The 24,943-nt window shown below is 53.5% G+C and overlaps 3 protein-coding genes and 1 long non-coding RNA gene across 9 annotated transcripts in view; 1 reads left to right on the top strand and 3 right to left on the bottom strand.

Annotated features, from left to right (window-relative positions):
- The first annotated feature begins 6 nt into the window (after positions 1 to 6).
- TMEM218 (transmembrane protein 218) lies at positions 7 to 2,247 on the top strand. Of its 2 annotated transcripts, none has more exons than XM_008636894.2 (2): positions 7 to 454; positions 1,721 to 2,247. In XM_008636894.2, exons 1-2 carry the CDS (start codon positions 311 to 313, stop codon positions 1,853 to 1,855), a joined length of 279 nt encoding a protein of 92 aa, XP_008635116.2. In that variant the 5' UTR covers positions 7 to 310; the 3' UTR covers positions 1,856 to 2,247. The 2 variants fall into 2 exon arrangements, 1 of the variants encoding a protein (XP_008635116.2); XR_001863385.1 differs by lacking the exon at positions 7 to 454 and adding an exon at positions 461 to 853.
- Positions 2,248 to 7,553: 5,306 nt separating this feature from the next.
- Positions 7,554 to 18,396, bottom strand: SLC37A2 (solute carrier family 37 member 2). The gene is made up of 21 exons (XM_017738350.1): positions 18,388 to 18,396; positions 16,998 to 17,296; positions 15,009 to 15,090; positions 14,809 to 14,896; positions 14,345 to 14,423; positions 14,018 to 14,153; positions 13,535 to 13,611; positions 13,275 to 13,441; positions 12,861 to 12,898; positions 12,457 to 12,636; positions 12,236 to 12,326; positions 12,091 to 12,153; positions 11,526 to 11,611; positions 10,678 to 10,726; positions 10,331 to 10,404; positions 9,757 to 9,835; positions 9,567 to 9,664; positions 9,179 to 9,243; positions 8,854 to 8,902; positions 8,261 to 8,293; positions 7,554 to 7,815 (listed from the first exon to the last, which is right to left on the bottom strand). The coding sequence occupies exons 1-19, from the start codon at positions 18,394 to 18,396 to the stop codon at positions 8,860 to 8,862; spliced, it is 1,803 nt and encodes a 600-aa protein (XP_017593839.1). The 3' UTR covers positions 7,554 to 7,815; positions 8,261 to 8,293; positions 8,854 to 8,859.
- The window catches only part of CCDC15 (coiled-coil domain containing 15), a 13,592-nt gene continuing 6,948 nt past the window's right edge, over positions 18,300 to 24,943 (bottom strand). Inside the window, exons 5-11 of one of the 5 annotated variants that reach the window (XR_001863357.1) lie at positions 24,571 to 24,732; positions 23,406 to 23,525; positions 21,635 to 21,738; positions 19,580 to 19,750; positions 19,360 to 19,508; positions 19,006 to 19,185; positions 18,584 to 18,675 (exon numbers count right to left, since the gene is read on the bottom strand). Coding sequence is in view for 3 of the 5 variants with exons in the window: in XM_017738490.1 (XP_017593979.1) it covers positions 18,569 to 18,675; positions 19,360 to 19,508; positions 19,580 to 19,750; positions 21,635 to 21,738; positions 23,406 to 23,525; positions 24,571 to 24,732 (813 nt within the window). In the remaining 2 variants the exon portion in view is untranslated. Of the gene's footprint in view, positions 19,186 to 19,359; positions 19,509 to 19,579; positions 19,751 to 21,634; positions 21,739 to 23,405; positions 23,526 to 24,570; positions 24,733 to 24,943 lie in introns of all 5 variants that reach the window. The other 4 variants (XR_001863356.1, XM_017738491.1, XM_017738490.1 and 1 more) reach the window with 4 other exon arrangements.
- LOC108447695 overlaps positions 24,739 to 24,943 on the bottom strand; it is a 1,919-nt gene continuing 1,714 nt past the window's right edge. The window contains exon 3 of the long non-coding RNA XR_001863359.1: positions 24,739 to 24,940. This is a non-coding gene — a long non-coding RNA (uncharacterized LOC108447695). The remainder of the gene's footprint in view (positions 24,941 to 24,943) is intronic.

Below are 24,943 nucleotides of genomic sequence, written 5' to 3'. Positions count from 1 at the left end.
GAGGGGAGCGTGGGCATCGGCGGCCAGGCGGTCCCGGGGAGGGAGGAGCCGTGCCCCGGGGGCCCCCCGAGGCCCCGGGGATGGGCCTGGATTGGCTCCCAGGGTGCCCTGAGGACTCAGGGGTTGCCCCTGGAGACCAACGCATGGCCCCAGCTGCTGCCCTGAGGCCCCGGGGATGGACCTTTACCTTGGGAATGGCCCCAGATGGGTCATTGACCCAGGGATGGGCCCCAGTGGCCATCGAGAAGCCCTCCTGGGAATGGTTCTTTAGCCCAGGGATAGGCCGCAAGGATGCCCTGAGGCCCCGGGAATGGACTTCCACCTCAGAGGTAGCCCCGGCACCATCCCCGATGCCCGGGGCATTGCCCCGTGCTGCCTTTTTGCTCTCCTGCGGCTGTTCTCCTGTTCTCGGGCACCTCTCCCGCTGGAAGAGGCCGTGTTGCTCACGGAGCTGGTAACTATTAATTTCTCTAACTAAATTGCTGATTTACACACTGTTCATCAGACCCATGGGGTTCTGTCGGCTGCCTTCCTCCCATCCCCGGGGGCTCTGTGCAGGGATTGCACTCCCAGCTCCAGCAGCCTCTGCTCCCTCTCTGCCTTTCCCTTTCCTTATAGTTTTCCTTCCAATTCTGCAGCCTTTCACTTTTCCCCCAGCTCTGTTTTCTGATTAAAGCCCAATAACAGCTCTTTAGCTCTCTTGTAGGTTATTGCCATGCTCGAGCATGAAGCCACCTGCATTGTCATGCACAGGGATCTCCCCCAGTTTTTGGATCAGGCTGTCTGAGCTGCCACCTTGAGCCCTCCCAGAGCTCTTTGGGCTTTGAATACACAAAGTTTTGTGGCCTTTCAGGTGTCGTTTCCTCTGTTCTATTATTAATGCATGTTAATTATTGCTCTTCTGGTTCTTGCTCTGTGTAAATCTCTACTAAAAGATACTTACAGTGTTCTTTTCTTCTCTCTGTGTCACATCTGACCCGCTTGTGTGAAGGTTAGGAGTGAGATGAAGGGCAGCCCAGCGCATGTTTGTTGCCTGGGAGGCAAATGGAATTGGAAAGCTTATTTTTTTACGGATCTTCAATTGGACTGGACCTGCCCTGCCTATCAATAATACATGACCTGGGCTTTCTGCACCAAAACTCTGCTAATTGGCTAATTAAAAAGTGAAACGTGCAGAAGGAGCTGGCGCTTCGCTCACCAGAGACTCTCTGCAGCAGCACCAGGGCTGAGCTAATGCGATGGATAAAGCCGAGCCGGGGCTGAGCGGAGCTCTGGGGGGTCTTGGGAGCAGAGAGGGGGATTTCATAAGCAGCCTCCTCGCTGTGGGCTGCTCTTTGTGTCTTGCCTAGCTACCACAGCTTTTTGTTTTGGCTTTGTTTTTTTTTCTTTTCTCACTATCTCCCTTCTAAAAGGCAATCAGGGCTGGAGGTTTGTGGCTGGGGAGAACTGCTTCAGGCCTTGACTCCTGTCTCTTCCCTCTGCTCAGTGCAGTGCTGCTCCATATTAACATTCCCAGTAGCTTTTTGCAGGGATTCTTGTGCTCATTTGTCGCACACCGTGCATCCCACAGAGAGTGCTCGTGCCGGGGATGAAAAGCAAGGAGGGAAACCTGGGGGAGCCCAGAGGTTCTCTTTTCCAGGACATGGTGTGCTCCCTCCAGGCTCCTGGAGCAGATGGGGGCTGTGATGTGCTGGGATCTTTGTGTTTCTCTTCCCTGCAGATTGTGGACACCTTCTTCATTGGCCGCTTCATCCTCCTGGCTGTGATGAGCCTGGTCTTCCTTGGGTGCCTGTTCCTGCTCCTGATTTACCACCTCATGGAACCTGTGTATGCCAAGCCGCTCCACAGCAGCTAGAGACAGCAGTCTCTGCACAGAGGAAATCCTGATTTCGTGGGAATAAACCAGAGACCACGAGACTGTTCTGGAGGTGACCACGATGGTTTTTCTGAGCTCAGAAAGAGCCAGCAAAGCAAGTGAAGTCTTTGCTTCATCTACAGAAGCAAAGTTTGGTCTGAGCACGAGCCCGTTCTTCCCCAGGGGGTTCAAACCTCTGCACCTGCAAAGGTGTGTGAACCCCTGAATCCTGCTCTCTTTTACAGGAGAGCTGAGATGCAGGCACTTGGTGCTGCTCCTGATCCAGTGCATTGAACTGAACCCACGTGGTTTGTTACTGTTACCCACAAGAGACAGTTCCTTCCTGCTCCTTTTTCACTGTGGTTTAATAAAACTCTTGGAGAAATCCCTGACTCAGGCTTTATTTATTCTACAGGGATGTCACATTTGGCCATGCTGTGGGGACAGTGCCCATGAGAACTGCCTTTTTCTGGGGCAGACGTGGGGGTTTGAGGAAAAAAAAGCCAAACAAACATCAGTGTGTGGCTGTGGATTGTTTGGGATGGCCCCTTGGACTGGAACTCGGGGGCTTTGGAGTGGGGAGTGAATAATGTGCAAAATGATACCGGAACAGCAAATGGAAAGCTGCCCTCCCAAGAGTGAGGGAAAAGCTGTGTCTCACCCCCCCTGTGCCGAGTCCTGCCAGCCATGGAAAAACCCCTTGCTGATACCTGAGTGTTTCCTGCCTGGGAAGGACCCTGAGGTGTCACCCTGGGCGCTGCCAAAGGCTCACAGTTGCTGCTACCCTAAAAGTTCAAACCATTGCTTGATTCTAGCACAGATCCTGCTACAGCTGCTGGTCAACCCCAATGCCTTCCCTGTCCCTCCTTTCCCTCCTGGGGGAGAAAACACTATGTTTTGCTATGGGGTTGAATCCCATTTTTGTCCCTATTTTTGGGGGAAGCCAGGGGAACAGCCCTGCTGAAACAGAGCAGCAGTCAGGGTCAATACAGCCAAAAACTTGAGGCAGAAACTTAGATTTTTATTATTTTACTCATTTTACGGATTTTTTTTTTTTCATTTTGAACTGAAGCCAGTAAATTAAAGAACCGACTGGCTTTTCCCAGCCCTGTCCTGACAGCTGTCAGTCACCAAACAGTTTTTCAGGACGTGAAAGATTGATAAGGCAGAGCCAGTGGGCATGGAGGTGATGCTTCCCCAGCAGAAAATGCCCCAGCACCCCAGAGCACTAACTCAGTCAGCTAAAAAATGCAAGCACAGTCCCAAAAAAAGCAGAGAAGAGGCATCTCGGCTTTCCAAACTGCTCAATCCCTTCCCGTCCCGATGCCTGTGTCCAAGGGAGCCGAAAAATTGTGTTAAGGAGCACGCCGAGCGTTTATGCAACACAAGCACATTGGGGTCTCTTGGTGATTTTGATGTTACGCCTGAAACAAAATTCATATTTAATTCAGCATCTTAATAATGTTTATGAACACGGAGTTTGTCTGGCAGCTCCAGCTCTGTGCCTGCCGTGTCGTTATCCCCACTTTTGTGGGATGGTTTGGGGAGCCTCAGTGAGGCCACGGCGGCGTTTCACCAGGGCTTCGGTCCAACGAATGGGAGGGAAAGCACAGCAAGAGCAGCTGGGGCACTAAAAACCCAACCCTAAAAGCAGAAACGTGAAACTTCTCCCCATTTTGCACTGTAGTTAAACCCAAATAAGGGCTTTTTCTGACCCCTTAAACTGTTTGTGACTAAAATGAATCAAAAGCTGATAGTGCAGGAGTTATTTTGGGGAGAGCAGAAAGCCATGCTGCAAGAGAGACGTGGTAGCTCCTGCTCAAGGAGGCCATTTCAGAATTTTCCAAAAAATCCCATTAACTGAGGAAAGGGCCTCATGTGCTCTCACCCCCACCAAGACATTTCAAGCTCCATCCTCATCCTTCTCAACCCTTGGCAGTGGGGAACAACCAGCTGGATGAGCTCAAGCTGGGCTCTCTGTATTTATTTATTCTGGGGAGTTCTGCTCCTCCCCACACAGGGGCTTTCCGAACGGTTCCAGTTTATTTTTGGAAAAGGAAAGACCACGTCAAGGAATTGGTATGAGCCAGAGCTGCTTCCCAACCAGCCCCAAATGGTGATTTTTTGCTTCCATCCCCATCTCAAACCTCCAGCTCCTGGAAGATAACCTCTTGCTGGCACATCTGCCTCCGTCTAGCAGCCTGATCCTTTATTTTGGAATTAATGTGCCACAGGAGGGCAGGTTTGTCTTAAACCCCAACCTCTCAGTTGCTGGTGAGGGTTTTGGGACCTCGGAGGATGTTCTTTGGGATCTCCTTTGGGTCAAGGAGCCCCGCTCCAGCCCAAACTTATCCAGCCTTCCTCTTGCAGGATGAGAGAGCCAGATCTGCCGTGTCCCGAGGTGCAAGCCCCATGCAGGCAAAAAATCGGGCTGAATCTCAGCACTAAAAGATCCCATGTGTGCCAGGATGAGGGCAGACCGGCTGTTTTCAGGTCAGGTGGAAAACCAGCCCGTTTTCCCCCCTAAATTCTCTGCCTGGCTGGTCAGAAATGAGCAGGGATGCTCCTTCACCAGGATGCCGGTGCCCAGCCAGATCCAGGCTCACCAGCCCGAGGGCAGCTGCTCCCTCCTGCCTGAGGCCAGGCAGGGAGCAGTGCCAAAGCAGACGTGGAGGGAGCACGAGTTTCTGCAAGGGAAACTCCTCTCCTTGATTTAAAGTCCTTGGATGACGGCAATTCCTCATGTCTCACGCTGCTCTCTGCTGGCACTTAATTACCCTCACTGGAAAAACTGCCCTCAGATTTCCACCTTGACTTTGCTGACTTCAGCTTCCCTGCTGTTGGATCCTGATTTGCCTTTGGCTGCTAATTAAAAAGCCCTTCAGCCTTTGCCAGCTGCTCCTTGCATAGGTAATTACAGACCGTGCCCCAGCCACCTCTTCACCTTCCCAGCAGACCAGTGGCATTCCTCCAAAATCTGTGTGTGCAACCTCTTCCCAATCTGCCTCCTGGCGAACGGCGTTGCTGTGCTGGGGGACTGTGAGGTCACCTGGAGAAAAACCCAAGCCTAAAGAGCCCAAATCAAACCTAAAGAGCCCAAATCAAACCTAAAGAGCCCATTTCAGGTGGATTTGTCCCATCACAGAACAGAGGTGGACACGTGTCCCTGCTCTCAGGGCTCGCACAGCCCCTCGCTGCCATGCAGTGCCCAAGGGGCTCGTGGTGGAGGAAAAGCAGCGGCCCCTTATCCAGCAGAGGAGGAACAAGGCAAGTTGCCTTCCAGACTCCTCCCAGAGGATCTCAGCTCCATTTAAACAGTTTTTTGGCTAAGGCAAACGCAGGGGATCCACTCTCTGCCTTCCCGCTCACCCCTCAATTCCAAAGCTCAGTGAGATCTGGAGTTTTCTTTGGCATTTGGCTCTTTTTATTTTAAGCTTAAAACTGCCATGGGCTGTGTGCCCTTTCTCCTCGCTCCTGGCAGCAGAGCCGAGGCTGTTCAGACTTTCCAAACATAAGTGGGACATGGCCCAGGCCTAAATTTGTCCCGGAAAAATTGTAAGCAGCTGAAAGAAGAAGCAGGAGGGGGGAAAGGCAAAAAAAAAAAAAAGGAAGAAAGCGGGGGAAAAAAAACCCCAAACCAGCTTGCTGTTACAAAAAGCCCCCATGTGTGTCAGGACTTCTGGGATTTTTTTCTTGAACATGTATTTCAAGGCCCCCCACAAGAGAACGGTCACTAAGCAATGTGAAAACTCCATCACACGTGCACTGGAAGAGCCATTCCCAGCCCAGCACACGGATCTCTGCTGGGAGCGAGGTCCTTGTGCCCTCAGAGGCCACATGTGCCACGAGCCAGTGGCCTGGGGACACTGCAGGCTCAGCCCTGCGGCTCTGCTGAGGACAGACCTTGGCGTGACACCTCTCCCTCTGGCTCCATCAGGGTTTAGCCCAGCAGGATTGATATTTTCCTGGGAAAAAGGGCAGTTGGGGATGGTATTTTTCTCTGCCTGCTCCATCATTTTTCCTGCTTTTTTTCCCAAGCAACCAGGGAGTTTCCAAGGCCCATTGAGCACCACTGGTCAGAGCAGAGAGGATTGAAGGCCATCACTCTTTGGCCACCTCAAACCTGCAGCTGCAGCTCTCCAAGCTGCCTGTTCCCCTGTGCCACTCCATCACCTTCAGGGGTTTACAGGGAGTTGATCCAACAGGCTAGCGAGCTTCCTCCTTCCCCCCCCCGCCTTTTTCCCCTTTGCTGATGAAATCAGCACTTAATAAAATCACATCAGGCCCAGATGTTTTCTCCCCAGGTCAAGATCCGAGGAGGTGAAGTCAATTGGAGCTCCAATTTATCCCAGGCATACACCTGGCACCAGGCACTGCTCCGCCCTGGGCACAGAGCCGGAGCCTGCCCAGGCACGATCCCCGGATGGCGAGGGACTGGAATCACATCCCTGAGAGCTGCTGGGCCCACGTTGGGAGGAAAATGTGGACACATTGGGAGCAACTGGGATCAACTGAAGGTACTGGAACCATGCTGAGGGGACTGAGACTGCAACTGGGATCATACTGGGAGCAACTGGGACCACACTTTGGGCAACTGACAGAAACTGGGATTGTCCTGGAGGTAACTGGGAGTAACTGGGAAAGACTGGGATCATTCTGAGGTATCTAGAACATTACTGGGGTGACTGGGAGTCCCTGGGAATGACTACAAGCATGCTGAGGGCAACTGGGATATACTGGGAGCATCTGTAACCATACTGGGGCTGACTGAAACCATACTGGGAACAGCTGGGGGCAACTGGGACCACACTAGGGGCAACTGGGTGTAAAGGGGACCATGTCAGGAGGGACTGGGACTATTCTAGGGGCAACTGGGACCATACTGGGAGGAACTGGGAATAACTGGAACCATGCTGGCGGCAACTGGGATCATACTGGGGTCACAGTGGGAGCAGCTCGGTCCATGCTGTGAGAGACTGGGATCACACTGGGAGTGACTGGAATCATATTGGGATTGACTGGGAGTGGCTGTGAGCAACTGGACTCATGCTGAAAGCAACTGGGGAGAACTGGGAGTGACTGGGAGAATGCTGGGGCCTAAAATATCGGGGTCGAAGCTCTGCGGGTCGGGCCCCCCCCGGAGCACACAGCTGGCTGCACAGCTGGCCCTGGCTTCAGTCAAGTGACACTGGGGGGGCCTCTGAGCCCATCCCTGCCCAGGAGCCTGCAGGGCTGGCAGCCAGCGGCACCTCCTGGGGCCCCTCCTAATTAGGAAGTGTCTAACGAAGATCATCGGCCGCCCGCACCGGACCGAGAGCAGCCACGGTGTGTGGACAGGTCACCATGGCGTGGGGGTTGATGCATGTTCCTCTTCTGGAGCTAAATGGTGTGATTTTGGAATGTTAATAATCAGGAAAAACGTTGGGTTCGGTGTTTTTTTCAGTGGGACGAGTCAAGGAGTAAACCCAGCTTAATTTGAGCTCAGCCCAGGGATGATCTCTGTGTAGAATAAGCAGCACTTTGTTGGTGAGGCAGTGCCTGAAGTGATTTGGCATCATCCTCCTGATGCAGACCCTGGAATACCAAGCATCTGGATGGGGCAGGCTCACAAACAAGAGACTGCACATGGAGAAAAGCAAGAAGAGGGGTGTGTGATCACTGTGAGGGGGGCTGAGCCCAGTCAGGACATGGCACAGAGTGGCCACACAGGTTTTGCACGTTTTTATTAATAAAATCGCCGATGGTGAAGAATTGACCCCGAAAACCGTTTGGCCAGGGCCCTTTGACTGCTCCTCGCCCCTGCCTCCGTTGGAAGCAAACCTATGGTGGCAGTGAGCCCCCGGGGCCGTGCCCGAGGCTGGGCTGCAGCTTTGCCCAGACGCGCTCCCGGTGTGCCCCAGCCTCTCTCCTCCCTCTGGGCTTGGGGCGGCTCGCAGGGGGCACGTCAAAACTCCTTAAACCTGCGGGGAGAGGAGAGAAGCGAGCGGCTGAGCGCGGAGAGCAGCGTTGGGATCGATGGTGGACACGGCGATGCTGCCAGAGATGGGAAGGGAAAACAGCTCTGCCCCATCTGCACCACAAGGAGGAGAAGCAGGCACAAGGAGGAGATCCAGATACTGTTTTGTCTCTGGCCAAAGCTGAAATATGCCTAAAAATCCTACGGCATTTGTGCCTCTTCTCTGCAAGCTGCTCCAGAGACGCTCCCCAAAGCCCTAAAGACATTGCAGTAGTTCCACAAACCGAGCCAGCTGCTTCCCCCAGCAGAAACCAGCTGGAATTTGGTGCAAACACAGATGCTATCAACCCCTCCAGGACAGTCCTCATCCTAACCAGCCCCGGTACAAGAGAGCGGAGCCCGACAGCCCTCCACCGGCAGCCGGAGAAGGAGATTTGGGCCGCACTTACCGCAGCACGAGGCCCAGACTATTGGTCTTTCACCTGCAAACACAAGACATAAGGGACGAAATGTTCGCAGGGGGTCGGGGTGTGGCAGCCCCACTGCCAGGAGAGGCTGTGGCCCCTTCCTCTAGGTGTCACATGGAGGGTGGGTGGCAATCAGAGCCAGGCCAGTGCTGATTTGGAGATTATTTATACACTCGCTGCAGTGATTCGGCTGCAGATTTGATTAGTGAGCCCTGGCTGCATGTAATCAAGCTCAGTAGCACAGGTGGGCAAAGCCTTTAAATTCAGCCATTTCAAGTGCATTAATCAATCCCAATCGATTGGGCATCTGGGCTAACATCTCCTAAGTCAGCCGGAGACAAGGATGCACTGCCCAGCCACATCCCCCTCTCCCCACTTCTTCCCACCCCACCACCCTCCCGGACTCTTCCCCAGCCATTGCAATTTGACCCTTTGATTCCCAGATCTTGATCTGGGCCCTAAATGATTGGGGGAGTGGCTATTTCTAGGCTGAGCCTGCAAAGTGAAACTCGGAATCAGAACGAATCAGGCTTGTGTTTGCATTTAATCCTCAGGGCTCAAGTGGAGATACTTACACCAAGCTATTTCCCATCCATCACTGACTCTGTTAGCTGCACACTAGAGCTACAAAGACACAAGGACGGTGTGTTTAGCACCCCAAGTGTTTTTTGAGGTGCAGATGGCTAAAATCCCCCAGGTGCTGCCTTGGCTCAGGGTGGAAATGTCTCTGTGGCCACAGGAGCGAGACATCAGGCAGACGGCTTGGCGAAGCCCGGGGCGATGCCCACGTGAAGATGCAGCAGCAACAGCAAGGGATAACAAACATCTTTCTGGAGTGGCAATGACGCCGTGTTTTGGCATCGTGGGACCAGAGGCTGCCCCAGGTTGGTAACTACGTACCCTCTCTTCCTCGCCATGTAGCCACACCAGCCACGGGCCTCTTTGACCACCACACGAGCAAGGAGCTGCAAGAGGAAGGGTGGAGGATCACTGCAAGGCTGGTGGCACTGCAGCCTCCAGCCTTGGCATGAGTATTTCCATCACCAGGAGATCAACTCTACAGCTCTTCCTAGCAAAGAGCCTATGAACTAAATCTGTGCGAGGAGGACGTTGTTGGGAAAAGCCAAGTGAAGGCAGAGGTTTGGAGTCGATACAGGCCTTTGCAGTTTGCCCTGTGCCCAGATGTCTTCTGAGAACCATCTGTACCCTCCACAAGTGAGCAGGCAGCTAAAAGGGAGTGTGTGAAACCCCAGGGTAGAGAAAGGAGTCCTACTGAGGAGAGACCTACCAGACAAGCCAGGACATCAGCAGCTATCAACATGTAAAAGACATTATTCCAGCCCGTGGGAGAGATGAGCCCAGCGAGCAGCGGCCCCAGTGCAGCACCTGCGAGGGCACATGAGCCACATTAGCCCCTGTTCCCCTCCTTGAGAGGGCACCAAGACACCCAGGAACCAGCATCCCCTGGCCATACACACCAACGGATCCCGTGCCGTCGATGATGGCTGTGACAGTCGAAAGGGCTTTGGCATTTCCTTTGAGAGATTCATGGGTTCCCTGTAGGGATGGAGGAATAAAACATAAGGAGCAAAAGCAGCTTTGGGATGCACAGCTGGCAAGTCCCAGAGTGAAGCCGATGTCCCAGGCAGCACTTTCCATGTGTCAGACCCAGCCACAGATGGGAAGACCAAACTCAAATGCTGCCTGCAGCCAAACCATGGCAAAACCCGGATCGCCAACAGCGGGCAGAAATTCCCAGGGGATTTGTCACCAAATATTTCCACTCTGCTTGTGCTCAGAGGGAGATGCAGCAAAACTGAAACACAGTCGTGTGGCCAAGGTGAAAAAGCAACAGGAAAAACCCCCGTGTTTAAGGGAGGGCGCAGAGCGCAGCACCAGGTGTGAGAGCTCTGCCCTTCTCCACTGGGCTTCAGAGGCATTGGAAAACAAAAGTAAAATGCAAAAATCCCAGCAAAACATCCCTCTGGGAAAGAGGGAACAGCCTCTGGGTGTGCAAGGGCAGCGTGGCGGGGTCTGAGGTGCACCTCTTACCAAATCTGCCGACACCGCTGTTGTGATGAGCGCGTAGGGCCCATTAACCAGAGCACCACAGATGATCAGCATCGCTGCAGAGGTACCCGGGAAGAAATTAAATCTTTAGGTGCAGGGAGCAGCAGGACATTGGATCCATCATCCCCAGCTGTGCCACGCATCCATCTCCTGTGCATCTTCATTTTCCCATGGAGATCCCACCCAGCAGGCAGTGAACACTCATCCAACACCACCCTCCCCCAAATTCAGCCTAGGAGCCTGGCTCAGGAGGAGGAATAAAGGCAGGTGAATCCACAGTATCTTCCATCACCAGTGACAGGAGCAGGCTGCACCACGGAGCTCCTTACCTATTGATGTGCCAATGCCGTTCTGACCGATGTGGTTATACAGGAACAGCTGGAAAAGAGACACAAGGAGAAGCAGTTGTGGCTATTCCAGCTGTTCTACCAAGCCATTTCCTTGCAGCAGTACCCTGGGGATGGGATGGAGAATGTGGGGACCTGAATTACTGCTGGTGCCAAGCGCCAGCTGGGCTGGGGGGCTGAGTGCACCCCTGACGTCTGCATCCCACCGATGAAATACCTGGCAGCTGGCAAACAGAGGTGCTGCCACGATTTATGGCCACCGAGGCTCTGCTGCCTCCCATGGCTGCAGCCAGACACTAATTTGCCCCCATGGTGCTATCGGGGCTGTGGATGTGACCCAGCCCCTCTGCTTCCCAGCGTGCTCCAGCAAGGCTCCCATCCCCGAGCCAGCCAGGACTGGATTACAGCTAATTAGCCCCGTTGTGGAAGCAAAGCCAAATGAGCTCTGTGCAGGTGCTTGGGAAGGACGTCCAGGCCAAGCTCCAGCAGAGCATGAGGCCATTGGCATGGGGGCTTTTGGGATGAAAATCAAAGAGACAAAAGCTGGACCGGCTCAGTGGGACCCCCAAGGCTTTGAGCAGAGTTATGGCAGGATGGGAAAAAAAAAACCTACAGGGTTTTTTTAGTTGTCACGGTCTCTGTAATCCCCTCCCAGCCCCTAGAGCTGGACATCCCTCCCAGGAACATCTGGGAGCATGAATCAATCCCAGCTCTCATCTCAGCCGAGCGCATGACCAGCTTATCCCGGGAAAAGGAAGGCAGCTGTGACTCAAAGGAGCCGGAGGATGGCAACCCCTCGTGACAGGTTTGGGGCCCGCGTGACAGCTCACCATGGGAGCGGCGACCACCAGCATCACGCAGCACGTGGTGGCCCTGCCGCCAGTGTAGTCAGAGATGAGGCCAGCAAAGATCCCCCCTACAAGAAAGAGTCACAGGTGTCAGTCACACCACCCCAAAGGCAGAGCTTTGCCCTGCTTTGGCCCCAAATGCAGCGTGATGCTCCTTCATCCCCCATCTTCTGACCAGTACATCCCCAAGGTTAAACACAATAATATCAGAGTGAAGAGCTTTGATTTATCCCTTCCACTTCCTCCCTACAGATGGTTTCTCAGCACTTCCATGCAGCTCTGGTCTCTTCCATACTTGCAAAGTGTAGGGAGAAGTGCCTGAGCAAGTGAGACCTGAGGAAAGAGGCTGTGATGGTCATCAAAACAAATGGATGCCAAAATAAAATTGAGGGGTGTTTGCTGCCTGAGTGCTGTGAACACTGAATAAACCTCTCTGGGGAAAGAGATGGTGTTGCCTGTAGGGGGGGACCAGCCAAGGCTGGTCAAGGCCAGGATTGTCCCTAAATCATCCCTGATCCACCCCCTCCACCTGGGTATGTTGACGAACCTAAAATACCCCCAACATCAAAGAGGGTCGACAGGTCCCCGGCTTCCTTGGCACCGAAATGAGCTATGAGGGAGAAGGGAAGAGAAGAGTGAGGAGATGCTTCTTTCGCAAGGCTCGCTCCCGCCTCGCTGTCCCTAAAACTCACCGACGTTGACAATGTAGAGGGGCAGCCAGTAGAGGAAGGTGTAGCTCACCAGTTTTGCAAAGAGCAGGCACAGGGAGAACTCCACCACCCCCTGGGAGGAGAGGAGGAGACATCAGAGGAGCCTCCTCCTCCCAGCCTCCTCCGGATGGTGGGTTTTGCCCATTTTCTGCCCTGTGGACACCTTTTGATCATCTGAGCTGCTCTGGCTTTGCAGCACTCACAGGTATCCGAAGTGCCCCAAGGAAGCTGATGGCTTCGGGCTCCTCAGCTGGCTCCTTGGGGCTGTGGGAGTGATCCACACTGCTCTGGCCTGAGAGGCTGAGTGGGCCCTCGTTGGAGGTGACTGCTTCAGGATCCTTCTCACTGATGGTCACTCCTCCAGGATCCTCGTCATGAGCCATCTAAAAGAAAGCCAAAAGCAGGAGAAGTGGCTGTCACAGCTGGAGGAGGCTGAAACATTGGATCTGGGGCATGACCCAGAGGATGCTCACAGTGGAAGAGCAACAGCCATCCCCTGTGACAACTGAACATTGCTCCAATTCCTGCCATTACAGCCTGATGACCCAGTTGCACCCTGAGTGACACCCAGCCCAGGACAAGCCCGTTGGGAATCTGTGCGACTCACGTGATGCAGAGGTGGACTGCAGTCAACATCTTCAGGATCTGCAGGGAGAAGGAATGCCCTGTGAGAGCCTGGACCAACCCCACTCCACCTGCTCTCCCTCCAGCATCTCGCAGGGGCTGGGAGCCTCCAGGTGTACGCTGCGTCTCTGGGTGCTCTCTTCCCCAGTAAAAACCCAAAGGACTTCCCAGATATTTCCTAGAAAGACAGGCTCAGGAGTGACTGGTACAGGGGATGAGCCTGCCTGGACGACCCCAGAGGATGCTGAGCATCCCCATGGTGGTCAGATCCACATCCCTGATAGCCATAGGTTGAAAATAAGTATTTGGGGTTGCCAAAAATGCTTCGAGATGGGCAAGGTGGAAAACTGTATCTATTACAGCAGTTGTCTGCTGTGCCTCAGATCACAGCACTCACACTCCACGAGGAAGAAGAAGCAGATGATGCCCACGGTGGTGATGATGATGCCGGGCACAACGAAGGACAGGCCCCAGGCAGAGGAAACCCAGGCGCCGGCGATGAGCGACCCTAAGATGTTGCCGACGGAGGTGTGCGAGTTCCAGATGCCCATGATCAAACCTCTCCTGGTGGGGACACAGCCGGGTCAGTGTCACTGGGGGGGCTGCCAGGGTCAACAGGGACCAGGACTGGCATGGGACACATGGAGAAGAACTCACTTTCCTTTCCCAAACCAGTTTCCAACGCATGCCACGACCGCAGGCCAGCCAGTCGTCTGCACCAGCCCATTGCAGACCTGGCAAGAGATGGGGAGCATCACCCAGCAAGCACCAACTACAGCCACGGAGCCCTGCACTGTTTTGGGCAACTGGGCTCAAAAATAGCCACCCCTATTCCAAAGCTGTTAAGAAAACACTGGGTTTGTTTGTTTTTTTCCCTGCTGGGGCAGTCCTGGAGCCATTTGCATCATTCCCATGGCTAAACTGGGAGTGGCTGGTGTTGCCAAACCAGCTGCCCGCACTGCTCGGAGATGGGCACACCCGGTGGTTTCGACGCCCACACCACGCACAGCCAGGTTTTGCGGGGAATGGAAATGCTCAGTGATCCCCCGCTCAGAAACAGGGCCACCCTAATCCCTGAAGACCACTGGAAAACTGGGATATGATAGTGATAAAGCCTGGATATCCTCCAGCACAACACACCTGCACAACGATGAAGTACCAGAGGACATGGATGTCCCAGAAGTAGCCGAGGCCGAAAAGTGCAGTGAAGAGCCCACTCAGCACCATTCCCCCCGACAGGTAATAGCGCAGAGGGAGGCGCTCCCCAAAAATGCCGCTGCAGAGAGAGGGAAGAGCACAACAGAAGCTGTCACGGGTGATGCCACCAATGGGCATTATCACACTGAGCCAGTACCCGAATCCTGAGCGGATCCCTGGCTGCTTTCCCATTAGCATGACCCCATCCCAGTGGAAACCAGTTTCCGGCAGACTGGTGCAAACTGGTGTGTGGAGGGAGGCCCTGGGTACCTGATAAACATCCCGATGGCGTAGGCCACCAGGAAGGCATTATCCAGCGCCCCAAAAAGCTCCTTGTAGTTGTCCCCATCTGGAAAACAAGATGGGGGTTACTATTATTGCGATGGTTTATTAGGGCCACCTCAGCCTGGCCCCCACCTTGTGTCCCCTCCCCATGGCTGCTGGCTTGGTCTTGTCCCCCACTCCCAAAAGCCTCATCTCCATGGGGGGTTCTGGCAGCATGGCCAGGTGCCATCAGCATTGGCACCTGGTCCTGTCCTGGATTTCACCACCCGATGCTGCCCTTTGGCCCAGGGGCACAGGACAGACACTCACCACTTAATCACCTCCGGGTGCCTAACGAGCAGCTGGCCCCCTGCCAAACCCCAGCCATGGCCTGGTTTTAGGGAATGGGGGAGCCCAGCTCAGCTGCCACGAGTGTGAGTTTTGGGGTGCTTGGGAGGGCTCAGCCTTACCAAAGGGGGCCCAGCAGCACCATGTGCTGCTGTTGGAGTCATTGTGGGGGTTCAGGCCCAAGGCTGAGCAGTTGGGGTGCAGCTGGCTCTGCAGAGAGAGAGAGAGAGGGGGTGAAATTGAGGTGCTGTCAGCACCCCCCTCCCTCTTGTGTCCTCTCCAGGTTCCCTGTCCCCACAGCTGTGGTGAGGCTGGAGCTCACCTTGACGATGCTGATGGGTTTTCGGGAGAGGTGGTAGCTGGTGTAGGAGAGGAAGGTCAGTACCAGAGTCAGCCCCCGATAGCTGTGGGAGGAAGGAAGCAGTCAGGGTTTGTGGGACAGGGATGGGTGGCCTCGGCACCCAACGGGACTCTTCTACTGGATTGGTGACCCAAACCAGCTCAGCTGAGCTGGTCAGAAAGTGAACAGCCCCCCCAAAGCCCAGGACGCGGCTTAAAAAGATCAGCTGAGTTTTGTGAGGAGCATAAAGCAGAGTTTCCAGCTCCTCAAGCAGTTACATCGGGGTGAGCAAGTGCCTTCCTGGTGTCATGAGTGGAAACTGCGCTGATTCATCATCACCCCCGGGGTTAATCAAAGATACGCTGGAAAAAAAAAACGCAGGAGGTGGGATGCCCGAGGCAATACCAGCTCCCCTTCCTCCACCAAATAGCCATTTCCTCCTCTTTGCTTGGATTAAATGCAGGGAAATGGGGGAGTGTGGGCTCAGGAAATGGGGATGCTGCTCCCATCAAAGCTGATAGATAAAGCCTGGAGAATCCCAAGTAGGATCTAGCGCTTTCTGGAGTAAGATGGGCATCTCTGAAGGAGCTATCCTGCCTTCAGGAAGGGTTTTATGGCAGCACAGAGGATGCAAGTGATCAGAGGCAGCTGCAGCACACAGACATGTCACGGGGTTGCTCCAAGTTTAGAAAAAAACAACAACCTTTTTTTTGGTGGTTTTGGCCCATCCTGCTGCTGTTTGCAGTTTCACTTCTCCCTGGAGCTGCAGCAATGACGGGCACCCTGCAAATCCAGGGCAACCCCCTGTGCTGGGGTGCCGGCTCCAAGGCTGCACTGTGGCTGAGAAACTGCTGCTTCCCACCCCAAAAAATGAATAAACCACCCAAAATCACTGCTAGTGACTGCAGGGCTGATCCAACAGGAGCAGAGAGGCCACGGTAGGGAAGGGGAAGATAAACTTGTCGTGCAGTGCCTGCCTGGGCCAGACACTCGGGTGTTGGGTTTTTTTCTTTTTACTCTATGTGTTCTGGCAGAGAAAATTCCAGCTGATGGAAAACCAGGGGGAGTGCTTGGCAATGGGCTTCCAAAAAATCCAAATATTAATTGAAATTAAATGGGCAGAGGGCCCATCACCTCGTCAAAAGAGAAGGCGGCCGGCAAGGTCTCTGTGTTGGCCACATCACACTGAACTTTGAGCCTGAGGGCCTGAGACATCTGGAGGCTGGCGGGTGCTGCTGCCCATCTCGGGGTTCCCCCCCACTCCAGGGCCGAGTTCAAAGCCCTGAGCTGCAATTGTTGTGGGCTGACCCCATTTCACAGTGGGTCCGGTGCCTGAGGGCGATGCTGGGCCCTGGGTGAGTGGCCCCCAATCCTGTGCAGGTCCCCACCCCAGGTCTTGTCCCCATCCTGGTGCCGGTTCCCACAAGAAGTGACCTGCCAATCCAAGTCTGGTTCCCGTCCCAGTGTCAGTCCCCAGACAAGTGGTCTCCAGTCTGGCGTTGGTCCCAGTGCTGGCCCCCATGCCGGTGCCAGTCCGTTGGTCCAGGGTCAGTCTCCATCCCAGCGCCAGTCCCTATGCCCAGGGCCAGTCTCTATTCCAATTCCACTTCCAGTGGTTGCCAGTCCCCAGTGGAATGACACCCCCTCCTCCCTAACCCAGGGCTGATCGCTGCACCGGTTCTGGTCCCCATCCTGGTGTCGGCTCCTGTGTCCAGGGCCAGTCTCTATTCCAGTGCTGGTCCACGAAAGAGTGAGCCCCGTTCCAGAGACTGTCCCTATCCCGGTGCCGATACCCTCTCTGCCCGATGTCAGTCCCTATCCCGGTGCCAGTCTCGATCCCGGTGACAGTCCCGATCCCGGCGCCGGTCCCTTTGTCCCGAGCCGGTCCCGATTCCCGTGCCGGTCCCTACGTCCAGGACCAGTCCCGATCCCGCTGCCGTCCCCCCCATCCCGCTCCCCGATCCCGCTCACCGGCTGTCCCGGGGGAGTTTTTTTTCCGGCCCTGCCCGGGCACAGCCCCGGCAGCGACGGGTGAACCGGGCTGTCCTCGCTCCCCCTAAAACAAAAATCCCCTTCAAATCCGGCTGGAACGAGAGAACGGCCGCGCTGGGCAGCGGGAGGCGGCAAAGCCCCGAAGGGACCGAGCAGCCCGGTTCGTATCTCCCCCGGGGCTCTGTGAGCTTCCCCAGATGCTGCTTTTTCCAGCAGAAAAAACTGGATTTAACTTTACCACTCCCATTCCCAGCAACCCTCGACCAGCCTTCTCTGAACTACTCCAGACATGCTTTGGGGTCACTGTCAGGGATTTGGGGAGACCTCCTCTCACCCCCCCGCCCCTTTCAAAGCATCCCGTTGATCCTGCTAGGGGCAGATCGACGATGAGGCACAGCAGCTGCTTTATTTATTCCTTTAACTAAGCCCCAAATCAGCCCACAGCCCCTTTGGGGATCCCTCCAGAGAGGTAGGAACAGGGGTCCCCAGGGCCTGAGCAAGCCCTTGGGGTCCTGCCAAAGAACTGCTTGTCCTCATCTGCCCGAGAGGTGAAATCAGTTACATAAAACCCATTTGCAGCTTTAGCCCTTTGCTTCCCTGCCCCGTCACAGGGCAGATCCTGCCCTTTCTGCACCCACTCCAACACCCTGAATTAGGACCGCAGCACCTTCCCGTGACGCAAGCGGCAGCATCAGCCAGCACGGATCCCTCAGTGAATGATTCCCGAGGGGGAACCGAGGAGCAGTCCCTGGCTCTGTGCCTCTGTGCCACCTCGGGACCGGGGGTGGGTTTGCTTTGTGCCCAATGGGATGGGAACGGGGAAAAGAAATGATCCGGCACGCTCGGCCACCCATCCTTCCTGCCACGGTTAATATTGGAGAGGGCAGCCAGCAAGGAGTAAATATTAATGACAGGGTATGGAGTAACCTCTGCCCAGGACCACGTTACCCCACCACAGGCAGTTTTGGGAAAACCCATCTTGCTCCAGTCACCCCTGCAAAGGGCTGCAGGGTTTTTTTACTAGGAAAATGCTCCTTTCTGCAGCAAAGTAGAGGCTATGGGAGCATGGGTCAGGTAGGAAGCTGTGTGGGTGTTACTGGAAAAGAGGTCCTCACACAGAAAAGAAGGAGGTTCTAGAAAGGGATCCAAGTGGCAAGGGCTGGCAGAAGCCCTAGGAAAACGGAGAGAAGGGAGCAGGGAAAGGTTAGAAATCCTCCCCTAAGAGATACTGACCCCTGGCACCTCATTTCTCCTCCTTTCACACTTCAAATGAGACAAACAAACCTTGAAAACAGTTTATTCCACAGTCAAATGCTGGAATGCAAGTGCCTGCCATAAACCAACCCCACAGAACAGTCGTCTCCTTCACCTCGACCATCGCCCAACTGCACACCTGGAGCAGAGTGGGAGAGGCACAGCACAAACTGGAGCACACAAACCAGGAGAGGAAAGGTGACATGGTCCTGGCAGCTGGTGTGGAGGGACAGGCAGGACACGGCACAGCCCCGCTCCCTACTCACAGCAGTCGCTGGGATACGGAGCTGCCTCGGTCACAGACGCTTCCCCGAGCGGGCACAGAGAGCAGCCAAGTCCCGGAGAGGCCGTGTGGCTGCATGGGCACAGGAGGAGATCACCGAGTGCAGCGCCTGGCTGTAGGCTGAGCGGGACAGGGACACAGAAACGGTGTGAGGGCACCAGAGTTGCACTTACAGCCCGAAACTGGGCTTGGCTCTAGTCTTTCACCAGAGCAGAGACACAGCAATTGGGGTTTAAGGTAAATGGACATGCCTGTAGTTTTCCACACACCTGTTTGCACACTCGGCACGCTCCCGATTATAAAGCAGTACACAAGCCAAAGATTATTTTATGAACCCCAATGTCTCCATTTTCCCTCCTGGATGACTTCTGGTTGCCCAGCCAGCTACATTCCCAAGCTGTGCTCAAGGTCAGAGCACTCCATCACCTAAGGAAGGCCCCTTCCACACACCTTTGTGCATCCTCCCAGCAGAAGATTCAGCATTTAAGGCAGAGGGCTCTGTGCCCCTAATGAGATGCTTCGCAGCATTTTCCTCATGGTTGTGTCCCCAGCCACACGTCACCGTGTCACGGCTGTGTTATTTAACACATTGTAGGGGCTGGTGCCTTGCTGAGGATGCCACTACACTCCCTAAAGGACAGAGGCTGGGTCAAGCAGCAAAGCCCCTGACTTGCCCTCTCCAGAGCATATTTGGAGGAGCATCTCTGCACAGCGGCCCAGGGGCATGGGAAAACCTCTTCTGGTTTGATTTCTCCCTGTGTAATCAGACCCAGATGTCTCCTCTCTGGAAGCAGGCGCTCCTACCTTTGTGGTTTTTGTAGAAGACGCAGTTATTGGCACAGGTATCTGGGTGGGAATCCCAGAAATCAGACCCACAGGAACAGAGCGGGGGCAAGTCGATGTTAGAGAGTTTGATTTTCTCCCTCATCTGGGCTCTCAGAGCTTCCACATACCTGCAAGGGATCAAGCATTCACCTCTGCCAGTGACACCCGGCTCTGCACGGGGAGCGCAGACTGCCTGTACCTTGTGTGCTCCTTATCCCGCTGCCTTCTGTCCCTCACTCTCCTCTCCTCCAGCTGAAGCTGGGCCAGGGCTTCCCAGGTTCCTTCTCCTGGGGAGAGTTCTCTCTGCTCAGCCATGTCTTGCATCCTCTGCTCCTCTTGCCGGCGCAGATTCTCCTTCTCCCTCTTAATCCTGCAGAAACACACGTGCTTAGAGAACGAGCTTCCCCATCCCAATCTCCATTCCTGGCTGGTCCCCAGCTGTGAGGTCAGGGCACAGGAATATGGATGATGCAGCTGCTTTCAAAGGCAAAAGGAATTCTGTATTAATCACAGCATTAAATAAATATAAATAAATATATTTGCTTTAAACATAAAATGGTCAAAAGAGCTTCCCAAGCCTCGATTCTTCCCCCTATATGGCAACAGCAGCCTGTGAATGCTCTCCTGCCCTCAAACTCTTCCTGCCTGCCTGTTTTCTCACCATCATGCACCTCCTCTTTCAGTTCCTTCCTGCATCACATCCACACGTGCTCCTGCCATCTCCAGTTCCCCAGAGCTGCGCTTCCGTCCTTAAACCAAGCATGTAGGCTGGACTGTTCAATACCCACCAGAAAGGACCAACACCTCAGCTTCCCATTGCTTCTGAGGCAGCTTGGATCCTTCTGTAAGCAGCTTCCAGCACAGGGAAGCGTGACAGGGCTGGATACAGCACAGACACTCCAAGGATCCCAACTTTACTCCAAAACAGGATTTAAGATGTACTTTTAACCAAGTTTTCCTCTATTTCCTCAATCTCCCTTGCACCTACACGGCCCTCCAGCCCTTCAGTGGGACCTGGGTTGTGTAATTCCCACCAAGCAGCAGCAGCAATTGCAAAGCACAAAGACTTTACACCAACGTAGCTGACATTTTATTCCCAAATGCAACAATGTGTCCCAGGCCACTCCTTGCCAGGGGGCATTTAAACCGTAATCAAGGCTGGGAAGAAGCCAGGGGAAGGCAGTGCCATGGGACATTTCAGACCTTACTTCATGTAGGGGGTCAAATCTTTACATCCAGAAGGAAAGTGCTGAAGTCGAACTTCTCTGGTTGAGTTACAAACTTGGCAATGTTTTTTACATGAAATGTAGAACCTTAAGTACAGCACCATAAATCTGCTCCAGAAACTGAGCCCAAGGCCAACTCGCAGCTTTACACCCCGCAATTCTCTTCAGAAGAGCTCACCCAGCTCTCCTCTGCACACACTCCAAGGGAAAAAAAATAATAAAAAGGTATCACACTAACTAGGAAGTCCCTGGAGCCTTGCCAGCATTCCCAGGGTAGGACAAGCTCTCCAAAGCTCCCAAGTGCCATTGGAATGTCAGGATGTGGCTGGAGGAGCAGTTTTTCCCAGAAAAATGCCCATGAAAATCCTGCCCTGGGGTGCCTGTCCCGCTCCCCCAAAGCCTGATCGTGGAAGAGCCAGGATGGTCAGATTTAGGTCAGTTCATTCAAAACCAGGGGAAAAAACAAAAATGAGAGGATCTTTCCTATTTTGCTGTGAATTTGCAGAGCTCCTCCTTAATGAACCCCTTCACGGGAGAAGCTGAGAAACCCCCAGCACAAGTGATACTTTCACACAGATACCAAGTGTTCAACTCTGGAACAAATGCCTAGACATCATTTTATTACACTGTATAAGTTTTTATGGCTGTGAGGGTGAAGGGTTTGATACTAAAAATGCCAGGGATAATCACAGCTTAACCATAATAATGTGACCTCACCCCAAAGTTTCTAAACACAGGCTTGGGTTCCCAGAGTCATGGTTTGGGAAGTTGCACCTCTCCCAGCCCCATGTTTTGGCTCCCAACTCCTAAACAAGCTGCACAGGGACTTGAAAACCAGATAGAGAAGTGCTAAAGGACTCAACATGGCCCAAGGGTCTCTCTTGAGGGGCTGGTTGTGTGAATCCCACCCCAGGGGGGTTTACAGGTCAGTGCCTGGTTTACACCAGACAAGCTCGTAAGACTTTTTCAACCTTCTGAAGGACCCTGTCCTGATGGAGGAGGTGACCCCACCAGCTGCACAGACTCACTGGGCAACTCTCTGCTGCCTCTCTCGCTGCCGCTGCTGTTCCCTCACTCGCTCCCGTTCCACGGCCATGAAGAGGCGCCGGCACCGCAGGAATTCGCTCTGCCGCTTCGGAGAAGAACAGAAGGACATTTGGGAAGGATGTCTGGGATAAATATCGAGCAGTATCAGTGTTCAGCTTAATTTCTAGAGGATGGAATCTTGCTCGTTCCCTAAAAGACCCTCAAACATCTCCAAGTGCACGTGACCCAGGACTGGGAAGCTGGAGAGGTGGCACTGAGGTAGGAAAGACCAAGTCATCTCGAAGCATTGGAGAGCTTTGCACCAGCATCCCTCCACTGAAGCTTCCTACAGATGGAAGCTCTGCCACCTGGCAAACTCCGAAATTCTCACTTTGCTGAAAGAAAAAGAGCCAATTCCAACTTCAGCCCACTTGAATTTGGATCCACCTGGACACTGGTGCTCCCCTGCAGCTCACTGGAATCCTGTACCTCCTCCAAAAGATGAACGTATGACACCAAGCTGGACTCTCTACATGCGGGAGAACCACAGAGGTGGCAAAACCACTGCTGAGACAAATCCAGGGGCCCTGCAGGGAAGAATTCCCATATGGATACTCAGGGTTTAGTGTCTGGGCTTTGGCTGATCCCACTGATGCTGCAAGGGCAGGGAAACCTCCTGGCTAAAGCTCACATCAAAAGCCCTCCTGCTGTGGGGTACAAAGATAGTTTGAGCTCCACGACTCCCAAAAGTTTAATGCATAGATTTTTTTTCCTCATGAATGCCAAAACCTTTGGGCTGAGTTTGTCCACCTCACTCAGTGGAAAGAGCCCAGCACAGCTGGAGATAGAGGAGGACAAGGAGAGATCACCAGGCTGCCAGTGAAGAAAACCGGATGGAAAAAACCCAGGCAGAGAAGAGTGCTGCAAAACCAGTTATCTTGGATGGATCAGAGCCAAGGAGATAAAAAGCAAGGGGAAAGGGAAAGGCAGGGTTAGAAGGAGCAGCCTGAGAAGCCCCAGCTGTTGTCACACTGGCGAGAAACCACAACCATATTTGGGATCAGTTGGTTGGAAGACACTTTTAAGGAACGAAAAGCATGCAAATTGTTCAGTTTCATGTTGCAAGCTGCAAAAAAGGTGACAGGAGAGGGAGATGTTCCTCTTCATGGCAGGAGGAAGCAGGAAAATAAAAGTCATTGGCTTTAGGCATCCAAGACAAACATCATCACTCTGTATCATCCAGATAAGCACGAGCCAAAGTGTCCCAGACACAGGCTGGAAGCCCTCACTGTGGCATCATCCACTCGGCATCAGGCCTGCAGGCTGGGCTTGAGGCTATCCCCAAAATCAGAGGAACCTTTATATTCCAGCCTTGTATCTAAACAAGATAAGTTGGCTTTGTTCTTTCTTTCTTTTAGTTTTTTTTAAAGCATTTTTGGCAGCTTCTTGGGCTCCCTACAACTACAGCAAGCGCCCTTTGGTTTTGCCAGGTAGAATGAATGGAGCCTGTTTCTCCTTCAAACTTTTGGTGTTATTGAGATCCCAGATTTTGTAGGAGGAGTAGGTAACAGTTGCACTTAGTCAGGACAGATTTTAAAAAATAACCTGGTAGCTTTGCCCCAGAGCTGAGACACCATCGAAGCTGACAAACTAAACCCAGTAGGGGTTTCACACATCAAAGCTCCTCTGAGGCTTCTTATTTGAGCCAACAGCATTCCCAACACCCAATCCCTTTCAAAGAAAACCACAAGGGCTTGGCTCCCCTGGACAGACCTGCTTCCTGGTTTCCTCTTGGTCAACACCAGCCCAGAGTTTGATGGGAGGCTGGTATTCAGTATGTGGCCTCCCAGGAGGCTCAGGCAGGCTCGAGTCCTTCACCAACCCATCACAGACCTGAGAGACAATGGAAGGGAGCAGCATCAGCATGGCTGCAGTTAAGTTCCCCATCTTCCCCCAGCAACATGCACTTCACTGGAGGCAGGGCCTCTGTGTGATCCCTACAGACCTCACTGGGATGACCCACCTGTGAAATGGGTTTTATCTGGGGTACAAGTTGGCCATGAACAGAAGAGATGTGCCACATCTTGACATAGGAGTCTGAGCACCAAAGCTTTGTCAAAACACCTCTAAAGATATCCTTGGAAGAGGGTTCTGGTTTACTTTAAATACAGATGCACATTTCCCCATACCAAACTTCTATTAAGAACTTTGTGAAGTGTGAAACAAATAACTAAGTGCAAGGGGTTCCACAGCCAACAGCTCCCAAAACCTCTGTGTGAACCTCATCATAAACTTCCGCTGTCTCCCCTGCTCACTTATCTGCCCAGCCAGTATTTCTGCTCCAAGCTGGACTAATCCCCAGGCAAGGTTGGGCACACACTACCACAGCCATTAAGCCTTTGCCAACCACCCCAGGTAATTTGGATTAACCGTTTTTACCTCCCAGATGCTCAAAAAAACTGCCTGAAAACAAAAGAGAAAGGATAAGTACATCAACCCCTCCTGGGCAGCGCCTGCCACCCCCAGGCACTGGGATTGCCACAGCCACCTCTGATACAAAGCTTTTTTTTTTTTCCCCTTTTCCAGGTTTCTGACTGATTTGATCTCTTCCACCCTCAGGTCTTTTGGTGTGGTCTGAGTATGACTCTGGGTATGATGTGACTGCACGCCCTCAGTTTCAGCTTTCCTCTGGGCAGCTGCCAACCAGCATCACAAGCAGGCAGGAATCAAACCCTTCAAGGCCACAACTGTACCTGAAAGCAGGGAATGGCAGCACCAATCTCACTGAGCTCCAATACTGCCCCTGAGCCCGCTAGGAGGACTGTAGGCTTAAGAGTTAAGCTGGCCTGAGGGAACAACTCCAAGAGCAGCCTCTTCCAGACATCAAAATAAATATAATGATCTGAACCTCTTAAGACCAACTTTGAATGAGTCTTACTTTTTTAAATTCAATTTTGACGTAGAAGTCATCATCCTGCCCAGTGCCATGTGCAGCCGTGCCCTGCTCCAGCAGCTCAGCAGGCAGATCGTGATGTCCCGCCAGCAGCAGCTCCTCACTCTTGTCCATGGGCACTGCAGCTGCCAGGCAAGGCTCTGGTTTCTGGAGAAGGGAGGACATGGGTGTAAACATGGAATTGAAATCTGGCTGCTTTGGTGCCAAGGGAAAGCTGAACACCCTCAGAGCAGCTTTAACATGAGGCTGTGTGTGCTGTCACTTGGATGTGATCTGGCAGCGGCATGTGTTCAGCAGCACCATGGGGCACCAGAGCTGGCAAACAGGAATGTAGCAGGGTGACTGTGACTACGCTCTT

Source organism: Corvus brachyrhynchos, unplaced genomic scaffold (assembly GCF_000691975.1).
Source record: "Corvus brachyrhynchos isolate BGI_N302 unplaced genomic scaffold, ASM69197v1 scaffold46, whole genome shotgun sequence".
NCBI lineage: Eukaryota > Metazoa > Chordata > Aves > Passeriformes > Corvidae > Corvus > Corvus brachyrhynchos.
Note: the sequence above shows the minus strand (reverse complement) of the source record. Positions and strands in the feature narration are given on the sequence as shown.